This window comes from Misgurnus anguillicaudatus, chromosome 11 (assembly GCF_027580225.2).
Source record: "Misgurnus anguillicaudatus chromosome 11, ASM2758022v2, whole genome shotgun sequence".
Lineage (NCBI taxonomy): Eukaryota > Metazoa > Chordata > Actinopteri > Cypriniformes > Cobitidae > Misgurnus > Misgurnus anguillicaudatus.
In genome coordinates this window covers 22,449,928-22,467,683 of record NC_073347.2, presented here as the reverse complement: position 1 = coordinate 22,467,683, position 17,756 = coordinate 22,449,928, and the positions used below count along the sequence as shown (strand labels likewise).

The 17,756-nt window shown below is 39.0% G+C and overlaps 1 protein-coding gene across 12 annotated transcripts in view; it reads right to left on the bottom strand.

Annotated features, from left to right (window-relative positions):
• tacc2 (transforming, acidic coiled-coil containing protein 2) overlaps positions 1-17,756 on the bottom strand; it is a 79,132-nt gene that overhangs the window by 44,299 nt on the left and 17,077 nt on the right. For all 12 annotated transcript variants that reach the window (XM_073873327.1, XM_073873326.1, XM_073873315.1 and 9 more), the window contains 4 exons: positions 14,155-14,384; positions 12,617-12,730; positions 3,427-9,885; positions 1,399-1,890 (listed from right to left, as the gene is read on the bottom strand). In XM_073873327.1, the coding sequence (XP_073729428.1) occupies positions 1,399-1,890; positions 3,427-9,885; positions 12,617-12,730; positions 14,155-14,384 (7,295 nt within the window). The remainder of the gene's footprint in view (positions 1-1,398; positions 1,891-3,426; positions 9,886-12,616; positions 12,731-14,154; positions 14,385-17,756) is intronic.

The window sequence follows — 17,756 nt, the reverse complement described above, 5'->3', positions numbered from 1 at the left end:
TGGTTGTCGATGGTTTTTGTGTTTATCTTTTCAGTTTAGAATTAGTGTTTCTTCTACACCCCTGTTCTACTTTTAATATATTCATTCAAAGTTAATCTATTTATGCCTTACTTACTAGCATGTTTTTCATGCACCTAAATATATGATATGATCTATACTGATATACCAGCTATATACCAGCTAATAAATGTTGTCTTAATTTGGGTAGTCAGACTGCATTTGAAATTCAGTCTGCATCTAATTTAGCGAGTAAATTTGCTCGAATAAAAGTCATTTTAGGATGCCAAAGTCAAGTTTCATCATATAAAATTGAATTTACCAGCAACAAAAATTTGGCCAGTGAAAATGCTGAGTGGCTAGTAACTTTGAAAAACTAGCCACTTTGGCTGGTGAGCAAAAAAGTTAATGTCAAATCCTGATTATGACAAAAGAGATAATCCGTGGAGACGTGCTGCGCTGCGTGAGACAAACACGCAATATAGCCAAAGTCACCTCATATATCCGCTATTCAATTTAAAAATGTAACAATTTCCTACCTATCCCTTGCTGCCACTGAAAAAAAAATTATAAAATAAAATAAAATCCCTACCGACCCATCACCTAAACTGACAACCAACCAGAACCAAACTTTTTTTTTTATGCCCAACCATGGTCGCCACCATGTTACGTAAAAACAGCAGTTTGGAGCCAAGGCATGCGCAGAAGGAATCGTCCGTGGAGCCAGAAGCGGAGCCGCGGTATTAAACTTCTGCCCAAACGCTCGCGCGCCAAATTCAACCACGCCAATCATAACGACACACCCCGTTTCTATAGCATCAAATTACAAGCTAAAATAAAACATATCACAAAAAAGAACAATTGAACATATATCAGCGTGATATCAACTACCTGAAAGGACCAAAACCATCTTTCGGAAACTTTTATTGGAGGTGTAATAAATATTTTTTTATTTAGAGCAGAGTCCCATTCGCTTGAATGGAGAGGGCGGGGTTTATGACTTGTACTGCAGCCAGCCACCAGGGAAAGATCAAAGAGCCAGCGGCTTCACTTTTCAAGACTTATGAGGCACACCCGGAGCTAGCATTATGTGGCAACTGTTTTAAACTAACCTACATGATCATGTGCTCATAGCAATGATGTCATTTTCTTGACCCCGAAAATAGTATTTTTGCACCCTGATTGAGGAAGAAATTATTTTAAATCCGCAAACCGCAAGCTAAATGAGGATGTAGGTCACCCGGGGTAACCATCTCAAAAATACATCTTAATAAATGTACTAAAATATAATGTTTCAGTTATAGTCAGATTTGAATACAATTTTAGTCTAAACTGCAGAAATGTGGTAGGAATCAGCAGTACTCAATAAAAACACAAATGAGATATTTTAGGAGGTCTTACCTGCAGTCTGGTGGTTCTTCTGTTTGCTCAGTCACAGGAAGTAAACTCTCTTTCGTGTCAGGTGAAAGGGTCTCCTCGTCCTCAGGAAAAAAACTCTCAGGAGCAGGTGGAAAATTCTCCTCGATTTCAGGGGGAAAACTTTCAGGAGCAGGGGGAAAATTCTCCTCGATCTCAGGTGGAAAATTCTCAGGAGCAGGGGGAAAATTCTCCTCGATCTCAGGGGGAAAACTTTCAGGTGCAGGGGGAAAACTCTCCTCGATCTCAGGGGGAAAACTCTCAGGAGCAGGGGGAAAATTCTCCTCGATCTCAGGGGGAAAACTTTCAGGCACAGGGGGAAAATTCTCCTCAATCGCAGGGAGAAAACTTTTAGGAGCAGGGGGAAAACTGTCCTCGATCTCCAGGGGGAAACTCTCTGGCGCTGGGGGGAAGCCTTCCTCAGTAGGGGTTTTGAATTCTGGTTCAGAATGATGCGAACTGAGGAACTCAAGTGGCCTGGAGAAGAAAAGATAAACAAAGAGAGCAGATTAATACATCTTCCTCATGGTTTCTCCCAAAGCAAAGAACCCATCAAAAGTGTACAGCCTCTGTGTAAGTGTGTGCTCTCAAATATAAGAAGCCTGATTTAGTGTGCTTGTGTGTATGTGTGGGTATGAAAGGATTCTTTCTTGCCACAAAGGGCACGAGTTGATGTCACTGCTGAGGTCACTCACAGGAGATAATAGGCTGTAGAACTTGCACTTGGCTCCATTTCCAAAATGCCACATGACCTTAAGTTACTATTACACATCTGTCATTTTTTAAAGGTGACATAAAAAGATTGAACGGGGTATTTATCCTTGTTTTGTGATGTGACATGTAGACAACAACATTTTGGTTGGGTCTGTAATGCCTTAGAAGCTTCCTAAAAACCACCCTCAGAAAGCTATAATAGAAATTTTAAATGTGTGGTTTTGCACCTATTTGGCATCCCTTCGGGCTTAACTGGCAACCTCAATATGAAATGCAAGCACTTGACACTGATTGGCTGCCTTTGCTGCCACTCAAATGAATGTAAACTTTGCCATCTTCAGAACACAGAAAGACCAAAATTTTACAGATAGAAGTCAGAGCACACCTCGGAACGCGACTCGCCATTTCGCGTTGAATTTCGCGAACACTGCTGCGATTTACTTTCCGTTGGAGGCGAGAGGCCAGAAGTATGCAAATTATTTTGAAGGGGAGAGAATTGAATGAGAGTTGCGGTGGGAATGAGATGCATTTTACGTAACATGTATCCGTTGTTCAGGAGGAATTTCTATGAAACAGAGATTTTCGTATGTTCGTGAATGCGGGTAGACTACCGTTATTCAACTAAGACAAGGTAAAACGTATTTTAATTTTCTGTCTCCTTTAAGTCCAGGTTTCATTATAAAACTGTTAGTGATCGAAATGATATTTAACTCTTTCCCCACCATTGATGAGTTATCTCATCGAGATTGAAATGATATTTAACTCTTTTCCCGCCATTGACGAGTTATCTTTTAATTGAAGAGTTATCTCATCAATTAAGAGAACTTTTCCCTGCTAATGACGCTTTCCTGACAAGTTTTTATTGTAATCTGTAAATCCACTATTATCCACTAAATGGCACCAATTTATTAAAAGCAAAAATTAATTTTACAAATTTTAAACTCTGTGTATGTTTTGATAATCTTTTTGAATCTGATCTCTAACAATATTTGTTTACAAAAATGCAATTATTTCAGCTTTTTGCTCACATTTTGGTATTTTTGAAGAAACCTATAAAAAGAGAACAAATGAAGATAGGATAAAATGTTTTTCTTGTTTTGTTTGTTTGTTTGTTTGTTTGAAGGCAGAGGTTATGTTCTTTCATTTGATATATTTGTATGTTTATATATTATAGAAGAAAATTTTCCTGGAAGGCATTTTGTGAAACGTTCGTGCTGGCTTTAAAAAAAGGTTGTCAGGGAATAAGTTAAAACAATTTCATATGTTTCTTAAATACACAAGACACATAAGCTTCAGTACCTGTTTTCTGCAGATCCACAGGTGTCATCTCTGTGTTCTGCAGTGATCTGACACATGGCGGCTGATTCTTTCAATGCTCTGAGCCAATCAGAACTCTCAGAATCGTTGATCGTACCTGAGCTCTCAGGTACAGAGATTACACTTGTGACCTGGCTATCTAAACTCTTTATAACTTGTGATAGCTGTGCTTTTTCTTGGCCTGAACCCAGCAACCCATCTTCACTTTCTGATACACTGTTGCCTTTCTCTTTAACCTCAATGTCATCTTTCTGTAAAGTGTTTTTGATTGGAAAGGATCCTATGTCTTCAGTTGAGCTGTTTGCTGTGTCAGGATTTTGATCACTGCCAATTTCTACCCTTTCTGTTTCTTGAAAAGATTGCACAAAAGACTCAGTTGCCGGCTGACTAGACTGTTGATTGACCATGAGAGGGAGCTGAAGGGAATCCTGGGTGTCAGTAAATAAAGAGACAGAAATCTTGGGACATAATGATGTTACATTGACAGCAGCCTGTTTCATTTCTATTTGTGTCTCATCTTTGGCTATGGCTTGCTTCTCTGCTGACAACATCCTTTGATGTTCATCATCTTTAGATCCTTCAACAACAGACTCTGGAGACTTAAGATTAACCTCCGTGTCCGTGTGCACATTTATCTCTGCTTTAATCATTTCTTCTCCCTGTTGATTTTTCTTCAAAACAGTGTCTTCTGCTTTAACAGCACTGATTATGTTTTCGATATCCAAATGTTGGGCGGTACACTGTGTATCCTGATCCTCTGTTTTTTGGGTACAGTCTGAGAATTGCTCTGAAAAATACGTATTAGGCTGTGTTGTCTTCAGAACTTCAGAATTGCAATTTAGAGATTCAGTGGGATCCACCGAGCGGCACAAACCTAGATTCTCTGTATCTCTGGAGTCCTGATCAGTAGTCTGTTTATCATCTTTAATTTTTTCTGGGAGCACTGTGGCTGAAATGTAAGTGGTGGTGATGGAAAGCTGCATGTCAGTAGGCTGAGAACCTGAATCTTTATGCTGAAAAGCAGAAGTTTCTAGAATTGACATCTGTGCAACATCACTCTGTGAATCAAGTCTGATCTCATTGTCTCCATTGGGAACTGAACTGAAACACCGCCCATCTGTTTTTTCTCCTGCTTCTTGGTGTGAGATGCTGGGACCGCTTGACTGATCTACGGGACATTCTGATTCTTTCTTGGCGTCTGGGATTTTGTTCCACAGATTCTCATGCTTATCAGCAATGGTCTCCGAGTTGACACATTCTGAACAGTTACTCTTACTTTCCTGTGAGGCTAAAACAGCAGACTCTTTAGTCTGCGTGTCCTGTTTTTCTGTAGCCAGTAATAGTGACACTTCACTTTCTTCTTTTACTACCTTCTGTGTTTGGTTCGAGTTTTCTCTTGATGTACTTTCACCACAAACAGGATATGGGCTGTTCTCACTACTAAGATCTGTTGTTTGTATGCTCTGCTGATTATTCTGTAGACCAGTAATGTCGACTATAAGACGTCTTTTATTACCTTCCTGCAGTGTGGAACTCTCCGATGTGCCGTTTAAGGAACTTTGAGCTTCTGTGGTGCAGCACACAATCACTTTCTCTTGATTTTCACTTGCCTCAGCATCTGCATAATTATTGGTCTCAGCATTTTCGAAACTTTTATCCATATTCTCATCCACATCTGATATTGCTTCTGGAGGGGTGCTCATGAACACCTGTTGCTGATGGAGCTCCTGGGACTGTGAAAATAACAAATCTGATTGGCTTAGGTCTGGATGAATACCCGAGTCTTCCTCTTTACGCCCTTTTGAGGTTAAAGCAGGATCAGACACAGGAGTAAAGTTATTTTCTTCGTTAAGGTCATTTTTTTCTCCTGATGTTCTTAAGACATCCACATTTATTAATTCTGTTTCATCAACATTTCGTTCAGGTTTTACAGTAGTCTCATCCTTTTCTTGACATGTATGTGCACTATCTAAGTCATTTTGGCATGTATTTTTTGCTTGTTCTTTTAATGCTGTTTGACTCCTTTGGTTTTGCTTGTTTCCTTCCTCCTCAGAGGCATTTTTTGCACTGGAAATTTGTCCCTGAGGTTCATTCACACACTCGTTGTTTGGTTCTCCTCCCATCACTGGCATGAATCCTTCATTTGCATCTAATGATACATGATGAGCAGGTTCCTTAGACGTTTCAAGCGATTCGGTTTTGATGCCATCATTTGGACTTGTCACAGGTGATTGAGAATTAAGTGACTCATCAGTACAAGTTGTTTCTAAAGAGACTGAAACATTTTGCATATTGGTAATCGACTGTAACTCTTTGGCTACTGATTTTGAGCTTACATGACCAGAGGAAAGATCTGATGGTAGTGGTTTTGGCTCAGTGATTTTTGATATCGAAAAAGAGACATTTTCATCACTACATATATGAGATGAGTGCAATAGAGATTGGCTATTTTGCTCATCGTCCTGAACAGCCGTGCCAACCTCCATTTTAATATTTCTAGGTACATTTTCAGAATTTGAATATTCACGCTTTCCTTTTATGCCAATATCAGTCTCACCCTCATTCCTCTTTGCATTTTTATCGGTTTCTGGGCTCTCTGACGCTAGCAGTGAACCACATGCCTGTTTTGGACTATCAGCCGTGAGCAGAAGGGATCCAGAAGAAGTTGCAACTTCCTGTGTGGAGACACCAACAGTGTAATCATCTGCATTTTTTTCTTCAAAAAACTTTTCGTTTACATCATCTCTCTCCTCTTTAAAGTCCTTTACAGCCTCTGTATGGGAATCACATACACAGTCTACACTGCAGTGCTCCCCGGCTCCTCCTAAAGCAATATCACGGTCATAAATGTCCTCACAGTGACTCAGCATCGGGCCTGGAGTCTTTAGTACAATGACTGGCACATCCCTGGCATCACTGTTGGTGCTTTGTGTGCTGTTTAAGGAAAGATCTCTTTGTACTGGAACTGAAGTATCTGCAACAGTAGGAGAGGGGACCGGCTTGTAATCGGCATCCGCTGCAGCACTTGTCATCCCTCCATCATTCAGCTGTGATTCAGTCTCACAGAACAGTTTGTCTGGGTATTCATCTGCTTTCGGCAGAATTTGCATCTCTGAGGTTGTATTAGGCTGTTCGGTGTTCGATTTCATGTCTGGTTGAGATAAACACGTAGTATTGATCACACAAGGGCCAGTTGTGTCTGTGTCTGAAGACATGGAGGTGGATTTTACCTGTGGCTTATCTTCACATGTATACTGTTCCGACCCCAGATTGTCATTTATACGGATTTCTGAATTATCTGGACATGTTTTTTGGACAGTTTCAGCCGAAACACATCTTATTGATTCATCACTCTTTCCATTCGGTTCTTTAGTGGCTAGCTGCTCAACGCCTACAACGATTTCGGCTCCTACACAATTCACACCGGGGCTGTCCTTTTGACTTGTATTCTCTTGTAAAGAAACATGTTGTGGTATAACGCTTTGCTTCTCGGTGGATACGGACTCATTTTCATCGTTTGGACTGATCTGGGAAACACTGAAAGATTCCTTAATTTTCTGCTTTTCTTTAACGTCTTTCAGAGTTTCATTACTCACAGCCTTAGCACTTAAAACACTGGTGGTCTCACCTGCAGCTGACTGTGATACAGATATAACAGGACGGTTTTTGATGACATCATCTGTCACTTCTCCACTTTCTTCAGAACTACCAATAATTACACTAACATTTTCTTGAAAATCATTAATGTCTTGAGTGGTATATCCATCTCTGCTGCTTTTCCGCTCTTGACATGTCATTTCCACTTGTTTCTTTTTGTCTTCCTGCTTTTCATTTTTTTCCTCAGAGGCAATAGGTTTATTATTTGCACCCTGAGAGATTTCTACCTCAGTTTTCTGCAGGTTTGCAATCGGTGGTGGTTTGCTGCTGTTGAGAAAACCCTCAAAGTTGAAGCTCGACTCTTTAACTGGATGACGTAGTTTCTCAAACACCATCAGAGGGGGCAGAGAAGCACATTTAGTCATTTGGCATTTCAACGCTGTATCCTTTTGGCCCCCAAAAGAGCACTCGGTTTCTGTTTTCAATGCAATTTCATTCATATTCTTCATGCTTAGCTTAAGTGATACGTCTTCACTTGCAGTACTTACAGCTTGATTTTGCTGATGTGTGTCTGTCTTGATGTCTGCGTCGCTGTTAGTGATCCCAGTTTGTGAAGAGCTCTGTACCTGTTGATCGCTGGCTTGCGCTGCGAGTACGTCCCTTTCAGAAAAGACAGCTGGTGGGAGTAAACTATCACTGCCTGATGGACTCTGATTCAAATACGCCTCTGCCTCTTTCTGCTCTTCTGCTGTTTTCGTGTTGTTTAAGAGGAAACGAGGAGGGGGTGGATTGATGGAGTCGCAGTCGTTTGTTCTTTTGATGGTCAGAGCAGATAAAGCTGTGTCAGCTGTGACAGAAGGGGTGAGGTCACTCTCATCATGCGTTGCTGTAAGCGATGCTGTGATGCTGTGGGATGAATCTGCCTCAGTCAGTGACAAGCTGCCGGCATGGGCTGCGTTCTGTGCTCCGCCTTTACTTTGCTCTTTCCCCTCCTCATCACTCCCTTCTTTCTCTCCCTCTCCCATTCTCTCGGTTGATTGGGAGCTCTCTTCCTTCCAGTCACATGTTTCCGGGACGTCTGGAGAGGAAATGGTGACCAGGGCTTTGTCCTCTGTGCCGACTGAGCTTGTATCCTCGTCTCCGGCTGGTGAGAGTACGATCGGCAGACCCCCTCCCTTCTCTTCACTCTCCGACGAGTTATGTGGCATTCTGCTGTCACAGCTCTTCTTAGCCACTTCTTCTTTCTCTTCCAATCTCTGAACAGGTGAGCTATTAATCTTTGGAAAAATGGTGCATTTTTGCTCCTGCGTTCCTGATTGCAGCAGGTCCGAATCTAAATCTGACGTATCTCTCTCTGCTGCCTGTACTATTATTGCGGCACTTTGGTACGCATCACCTCTTTCCTCTCCCTCGCATTCCTGCCTCGTGGGTGTCGTTTGCAAAAACGAATCGGCAGCTGAAATCCATTCAAGGGCACTCTCGTCCTCCTCCTCCTCTTCTCCTGCACCAGTTCGGCTCAGAGAGTGTGAATTCCCCCACAGTGGCGTGTGCACGCCAGCTCCACCGCCTATAGGAGGTCCATTCCCCTGTTCTAGCAAACATGTTTGTAAATCACGACTCCCTGTGGGCTCACGTTCAGATGCAACGTGGCCAAAATCAATCACAACAGCAGATGCAACGGACACATTTTTCTCATGTTTGACTTCCACGATCGAACAGTGGTTGTGGTGTATTGTTTCCTGGTCTGATATTGATCTGCAGTGGCCATCTGTCCAATTCTGGTCATCGTGTTGCTCAAGCCCCCCCTGTGGGGAGTGCAGTATTGGGGCAGGTGGAGCCCCGGATTGGGAAAGATGAGCTTGGTGAGTGTCAGGTTCTGGTGATGGAAAACAGATGGGCTGTTTATCTTCACAACTCAGTCCTAATTTTGTTCTTTGATTGTTTGGGCTTGATTGTACTTTTAAAGTTGTTTCTTTCTGTCCACTGATCGGCTTCTGTGTCCCTGACTCCACCTGTTTCTGTATGTTTGGTTTTGGTTCCAAGTTTAACAACATTTCCCCAGTGTGTTTATCAGTAAGCGTGGTTAAATCACTCATTAACTGACCATGTGTTTCTATTTTCACATCTGCATTTGTCTTTTGAATAATTTGTGTATCTTTTGCAGACCACGTTGCTTCTTGAGCGATGTAAACCCTGTCTGAACCTTTCAATCCTTCTGTGCTTTCAGCCTCCATACTGTACTTTAAAGAGCATATATCTTGTGTTAACTGATCCTGGATAAGTGTTTGCTTTGCTGCTTCAATCTCTGATCCTGTGTGGGTACCTGTCCACATACTCTCTATCGTTTCTTGTTCTGGTATGTATTCAGCAGTGTCTATTTTTGTCTCTATCTCTGACTTTGTTTGCTTTTCTGGATCTGACAGTTGGCTAGCTTCATCACTGTGGTTTTCCATGATGCTGTTTCCTAAATCAGTTCGGACTGCACCTGTATTACTTTTCTTATTTCCCAGTATATAGTCCCTAAAGCTAAACACTTCCACTTCACCTGCCGATGCCTCATTTTTGTGCACTACATCACTTCGATCGCTTTGTGAAGATGATCCAGAATCCTTTTTGTCAGGTAGGGCAACTGAGAAACTCCTGTCCAGATCACCTGCACTCCAGGTGTCTGCATGTGAGGACATGCCCAGAACAGCCATTTGGTTCTCACATTCCTTAAAAGCTTCCTCAAGTTCGTAATCCATTTCAGCCAAAGGCTTGAGAGATGATACATTTTCCTGACCTGTGCTTGACTGGGCCTGGTGCTCCGATGGGCTCGCAGTAGAGAGTTGGTCAGCGTCATAGCTATTCAGGATTCACCAAAAGAGAGTGTCAATGTATCTGATCTGAGTAACATTCAGTTTCGCATTCCACACCGAGCCAAAAACTCACACTAATGCCAGGATGACAGTTCATGCATGGCCAAAACTAAATGCATTACCATATAAAAGGCAAGAAACCAAACACACATACTACAAATATTTCTTAAAAAGGAAGCATAGCCTACTCTTGAATAGTACAAATCAATTGCACTCATGCATGTTTTTCATTCCTGATATTTCCAAATCACTTTTTAAAGCTGAAATTAGAGTATTAGCTAGGTAACAGCCTTAACAGAAATCCAAATCTGAGTGGCTTAAAGGATTAGTCAATTTTCTTAAAAAAAAAAACAAAAACATATAATTTACTCACCACCATGTCATCCAAAATGTTGATGTCTTTCTTTGTTCAGTAGAGAAGAAATTATGTTTTTTGAGGAAAACATTCCAGGATTTTTCTCATTTTAATGGACATTAATGGACCCCAATACTTAATAGTTTTAATGCAGTTTAAAATTGCAGTTTCAAAGGACTCTAAACGATCCCAAATGAGGCTTAAGGGTCTTATTTAGCGAAACGATGTCATGTTTGGCAAAAAAAATTCACTTTTAAACCACAACTTCTCATCTTCCTCTGGACCTGTGACGCGCCAGCGCGACCTCACGTAATACGTCATCACTTCAAGAGGTCACGGACTACGCCCCAAGTGTTTACAAGTGTCGAGAAAGACGTTGTTGTATGTGGAATGATACTAATTAATGTCTTTGTGTCAGTTTATTGTTTAAAATGGTCTGAAAATGTGTGTTTCATATATGTAACACGTGACCTTTCAACGTCATTACGCAATTATGTAAGGTGGCGCTGGCTCGTAACACAGTTGTGGTTTAAAAGTGCATATTTTTTTTTTTCTTGCCAAAAATTACAATCATTGCACTAGATAAGACCCTTATGCCTTGTTTGGGATCGTTTAGAGTCTTTTGAAACTGCCATTTTAAACTGCATTAAAACTGTTAAGTGTTGGGGTCCATTAAAGTCTATTAAAATGAGAAAAATCCTAGAATGTTTTCCTCAAAAAACATAATTTTTCTCGACAGAACAAAGAAAGACATCAACATTTTGGATGACATTGTGTTGAGTAAATTATCTAGATTTTTTTTTAGAAAATTGACTAATCCTTTAAGCTGTTCAGAGCAAGGTAAATGCATCACTGCTTTCATCATCCATTAGGGACCTGCATCAAACTACCAGCCTATGATCCGAGCACCAATCCAAAAATGTACAAAATGTGCATTTTTAACTTATTACAGCCGACACTTCAAAGCCAGGGGTAATATTTCACGTTTCAGGAGCCAAAACACAGCATCATACAAATAAAATAGTTACAGCTGATCTAATATGACAGCCAGGCTTCCCCACATCGCCTATTCTGCCTGACCTCAGTGTATTTCTTCCTGTGCCTTGTGTATAAAACAGAGAGGATGCTTTCCTAACATTTCTATCTGTCATTTTCTACAATAAATCTATCAATCATCCTCACCCCAAAGGGAAACAAATGAGAGAGGAAAAAGCCAAATGATTCTTCTTTCTGATTGGATTATAGAGGTCACGTGACCTGCCAGCCTGTTGATATACTGTACACTCTAAAAATAGTTGAGTTAAAAACAACACAATCTGTTTTATTTTAGGGACAACACAAACTAGACACATCCCTGTGTTATTCTTGGAACACATTTTGTGTTACTTTAAACTTTTCATGTGTTGTCCCTTTTATTTGTTTTAAAATAAAATAGCACATAATGTGTAAAATATAAACATATCCTATTTTTAGAGTGTACTGCACAGTACATGACAACGGTTTCAACCATGCAGTCTGTTTCTTTATTTAGTAAATAATTATGACTGGAGCTGCCACTCCTATACAAAAAAAAAACATTTAAAACCATTCCCTGGCATAACTGGAAAGTGGGATAACTGCAGTGTACATACTGTACTGTAGTTATGTGTGCATGTGTATATGCTAAGAATTGAGGCCTTTGCCATATGCCTGCATGAATTACTAAACTGCAGCCACTCCCTAAAGTGCGGTCAGGCAGCATTTAAATACCCACAAGTCCACAGATTGTAAATAAAGCAGATTTGGGCCCTTCCTACTAGTAGCAACATAATACTAAAAGTACAATAAATATCTCGTTTATTGCTGAGTTTACGTCAAACAAAGAAGGGCAGTGCTGAAAAAGCAAACATAATGAATATCATCAAAACATGTCAAGTAGGAACGTAGATCTCATCCATCTGTGTCGGTGCAATCCTATGCAATTACAACCATATGTGACTGCACGTTGATGACTGTCTCAACACGAAAAAACTGACACCGTCTGAACACGCACACAAAACAACCATACACACCACATTAAAACACGGTTTCCTGTTCACGCTGTAGATCAATCTGGTAAGCCAAACACTTTCACCTCATGCAAGTGTGTTAAGGGCCACTGCAGCTGTCACAAGTCACAAACCAACCACTAGTTTAGTTCACAGCAAAACAGCTCAATCAAATGTAAAGCCTACAGCAAAGTGATGCCACGTCAATAGCCACACAAAATGGAGGTAGAGAGATCTCACCATATTAAAATCTTAGAAAATGTTTGGCCAAATTTAGCATTGTAATGTTTGGAGTGATATCTCTCAATCTCCATTTTTATGATTTTTTCGGTTACCTCTTCATGAGGCCTACTACAGGTGGACTGGCCTCCATGTAGTGCTGTAAACCTGCCAGCAGAGGGTTGGCAGTGGTCTCATTCTTCATCCCACCTGAGCCCACCTGCCCACTGCTATACAAAAGCACACATGCACAGATAAACACCCATGAACGTAGAACATGAGCCACTTAACACATTAAACCAGAGGCCAGTCTTAACAGGGATCTGAGATGTCAGATGCATTTGTAAAAGCGCAAACATTAGGTCCATATATAGCCTTTGCATTATAAGAATAAATTGTGAGAAAACTCACAACATGCTTCCTAATTCTTACAAATGAAATTACGGTGAATTTACAAGTTCAATTTACATTGCAAAATTATTCTCAGAGTTAGTACGTTTTAATGTTTTCCAGTAAAGATACATTTCTTGAGAAGCAAAACTGTGTATCCCATCACTGGTTTTTTTCATGTTTAATCTTGTGTTAGGTTAAAGGGAGAGTTTAAACAAAAATGAAAATTCTATCATCATCATCACCCCCATGTTTACAAACCTGTATACATTGTTCTGATAAACACAAATGAAGGTATTTAGAGGAATGTTTGAAACCAAACCTATTAGAAGCCCCATTGACTTCCATAGTATTCTTTTTCCTACTATGGATGTCAATGGGACTTCTGATTGGTAAATGATGACAGAATGTTCAATTTTGGATGAACTATCCCTTTAAGCTTATAAATATATTCTTTGATATATATTTATGCAAGTTTAACTATTTTTTTAAACACATTTTATTTTAGAAGTTGCTTAGGATTGCTTGGTGACTATAGACAACAGAATATGTGTTAATATAATTTTTTAATACTGTATAATATTAAGCCTTCTCATTGTAATGTAAATTTCTTTTCAGAGGAATGTGTCTGGGCTCTTCAACCTACAACTGGCAGGATTTGCAACTCTTCTGTAGTTCAGCCAGTTATCCGTTTAGTCAAATTTTCCATAGAAATGAGTCAGACATTAATGCACATTCACACAGCGTGTATCCAGTTAACAGAGTACAAGGAAGAGAATAAACACAAGCGCAAGTTGTGTATTTTGCTGTGATTGTGAAACATTAATAGTGCATATACGGTGAGACAGAATTGAGTAAGTGTCAGAGTCTAAAAATCTAATCTGTAGTTTTCAGTTTCAAGACTGAAATAAACTACAACAGACAAATATTATCATATTTAATTCTAGAGGTCATGGAAATGATCATTCTAAAAATATTTTAACTTGACAGGATATAAAAGATGTGAATAGCTTTCCAAATGCAGCGCTTATCATGTTGAAACTTGCCCCTTGCTATTTGATTACATCAAGTTTTCCTTAGGAAATGTTTGTGTCAATTTTATGCAAGTTGCTTTACATGCATGAGCATAAGCAACTGGAAAATCCAGTTTATACTGGTAACTAACTACATGGTAACTGTTTTCTATCTGATCTAACTTAAAACCACCAAAACCAGCTACCATGCATCAACTTTTCCAGAAAAAGAGTCAAAATAAGACGTTTACCCAAGTGAGGATCCCCAGGTTAGATTGAGTTCAGTGCTGAGGTCAATGCTGGGCAGCAGGTCATGAGGAAACTCAAGCTCTTCTTTGTCTTCCTCCTCCTGTCTTCGCTGCTTGTCTTCCTCATCAGACACCTGTGGCTCCGCTGTAGCTGAATCAGTGCGGACAGATCCGTTCTCTGCACCGTTACACTTCTCCTTTACTGGGCTCACCTCATCAGTGTGAACTGCAGCCTCAGAAATGCAATAAAAGCCATTAGAGTGCAAACTGATATCTAGTGTTTACTGAGATGAGTATCACCCAGTTGCACATACCTAAAAATGTTCACTTACCAAACAAGTTTGTTGAATAACTTAACATAATTATTAACTACTTGTGACATGTAATTATTTTCAGGTTTCTTTACACACTCTTGCTTTAACATTTTTGCTTAAAGAAAAAACCACACCCACTATTTTATTAAAAACACGTGAGCCACTCCATACACACCCTGATCATTTGTCATTGTGCCATCAGAATGTTTACACAAATCTCAAAAAAGACAGTGTTTTGCACTATATCGTACTGCAAATAAGGGATCAGTTCAGACCAGAGGTGTAAAGAGTAGCTGAAAGCCATACTTGAGTAAAAGTACAAATTCCTTACTGTAAAAATTACTCCACTACAAGTTACAAGTCACCAATTTAAATACGACTTGAGTAAAAGTATTAAAGTAACCCAATTTAAAAGTACTTAAGTATTTTTACTCGTACTGAATGTTGGCTCAAAGATGCACTAGTCCTCAACACAAAGAGACGTTGTAGGTCAGTGAAAAACAAGAAAGTTTATTTATGAGGTTTTATTTCCTAATATAGAAAAGAAATCAAACACCTCAAAATTTTGACCTGGCAGAACAAACACAGATTAAACATTGTCATAGTCTTTTGACTAAAATTTAATTAAGTATTTTTGTCATCTGAATTGATTCAACTAAATGCCATGAGATTTTAGTCTAGAAATCTACATTAATTTTAATTTAAACCCATTTAATTTTAGTCTAGTGTCATTGTGTACTTGAATGTGCCATGCTGAAAAATATATAGCCTAACTTTGTGATATAAATATATGGTAACACTTTACAATAAGGTTCGTTAGATAACATTAGTTAGCTACATTAGTTAACATGAACTAATAATGAACTGCACTTATACAGCATTTATTCATCTTTGTTAATGTTAATTTGAACAATTACTAATACTTTATTAAAATCTTGTTAACATTAGTTAATGCACTCTGAACTAACATGAACAAACAATTAAAGCTTAACAAAAATAAAATTACACTAACAAAAATATGATAATGCATATTAAAAACGTGAAGTTGTTTATTTGAAAGATTAATTGTAAACACATGTAGTACGTAACACCACTATCTCACATTAAGTGCACTACATTTCTTCAGTCATGCATCCCTCTTTACAGTATTACAGCATACTTGATTAAATGTGAGGACAGTGAAATTGTACACTTATTATCAATCTTATAATGTACTTAAGTTACTCAGGCAATCAGTACAGGACATCGCTGGTTTATTTTGGCTTATATAGTAAGTTATATCAACCAGCTTAGGTTAGCTGATAAAATAGCATCAGAGTATATAAACATTTGTGCTTGCCTTTGATTTGCGGGATGACCCGATCCTGCGATCGCGCTTCACTTTTGTTTTGATTGTAGCATCACATGTTTAACAAAGGGTCCCTTGACTGAAGCAAATGTGATATGCATCCATATGTTTGCTCTTTATCTCTTCTCTCGGACCAGACGCGAACTTTTCTCTACAGTTTATGACATACGCAGCACGCAGATGTCCCGCTACGGTGGCTCAACGCAAGCCATTCAGCGTTTGACATCAAAGTACCGCGAGACCAGACTTCTCCATATGCATTTGATTCGGTCTCGCAGTACTTTGATTTCATACGATTGCCCTGCGTGGCGCAATAGTATCACAGATTCTATCCATCATCACCCTCTGACACTTTCGTCTCGTTTTTATTTGACGAATAAACAATGTAGCGAGTAACGTTAAGTGTCATTTCAAATGTAGTGGAGTAAAGAGTACAAATACCCAATCAAAAATGTAATTGAGTAGAGAGTAAAAGTTGCCTATATTTTTGATACTCAGTACAAGTACAAAGTAGCCAAAAAATACTTAAGTACAGTAACGAAGTACATTTACTCAAGTACTTTACACCTCTGGTTCAGACACGTTTTTTCCCCTCACACACACACACACACACAGGAATGAACAAATTGATATTAATGGACATAAACTAACATGGATGTAACAGGTTTTACTGCTATGTTGTCCAGATGACAAAAGATAGCCTTCAGCTAAAAAGACATTCACAAACCACTTCAAACACATAATTGCATATTTACATTTTGAAGCAGTTGGTAAAAGGGCCACAGTACTTAGTATTAAAATTAAACTCCTAATCTTTGATGCAAGTGTGATAAAAATACAGCAGGTCTGTCTAAAACTACTTTAATTAAATGTTTAATTGTTATAAATTATTATTAAACATAGTCAATAAACCGATAGAAATTTGTCCACCAGTAGAGATTTTGGACATCTCTCTATCGAGGTTACGCGCCCACATCACGTTGCTGGGCGCGTGGTCACGAAAACGTTCTTACATGTATTAAAGCACAGCAGTTTTATAACAAGTGATTTTAAGCTGTTGAAACACAAACAACAGCGCTATAGACAGCAGTAACAACATAAACAACCGGCTTTTGTGAAAAACACGTAATTCCCGGTAAATGATAAATAACAACAAAGTCCTTTTCTAAAGTAGTTTATTTATATAACAAGCAAAACAAACAACACGTACATTACCTAGGAAACCAAAATATTTGTTATTTTCCACGAGGTATTTGTTCAAGAGTTTAGATTAGCAACCAGTCAGACCATTAAACAAACAGAAACCGGAAGTAAAGTTCCGACCAGACGCGTAAATTCGCGCCACCGCACGTGCGTCCGACGAAACCGTTTACATGCAAGCGCTGTTCCTGTGTGAGAGAAGCACGCAAGTCACGCATCCGTTGCTCTTGAGCATTTTGCCGCTTTATTGGCCTACACATATGCGTCAAAATTAATTATCCTGATAAACAGGAGAGAAAGTAAACAGCTAAAAGAACAAACGCATGTGTAACAACAGTATATGAGATCCGGACTTTGGTCTTAAAGGGGAAATTACCTAATTTTGCTCCTGTCTGTCACTCATGTTAATGAAAAATCATTGAGAAAAAAAATATATATATATATATATATATATAATTATTATTATTATTATTATTATTATTATTATTAATCATTCTGTCACCAATATCTTCAGTGAGGCTGAGTTCTGTTTGTTTTTATTTTTTATATTTTAATAACACAAAAACCTTATTAAAAGAATAAAAAACTCTACCGTGATACATATAGTTATCTTGATATAAAATAATTCCTATCATGATATAAAATTTTGATCATATCATCTACCCATTAGTTTAACAGCTCTGATAGCTAGTTTAATGACATCATCAGCTTAAAAGCAACATGTTGGTCACATGTAGGATTTT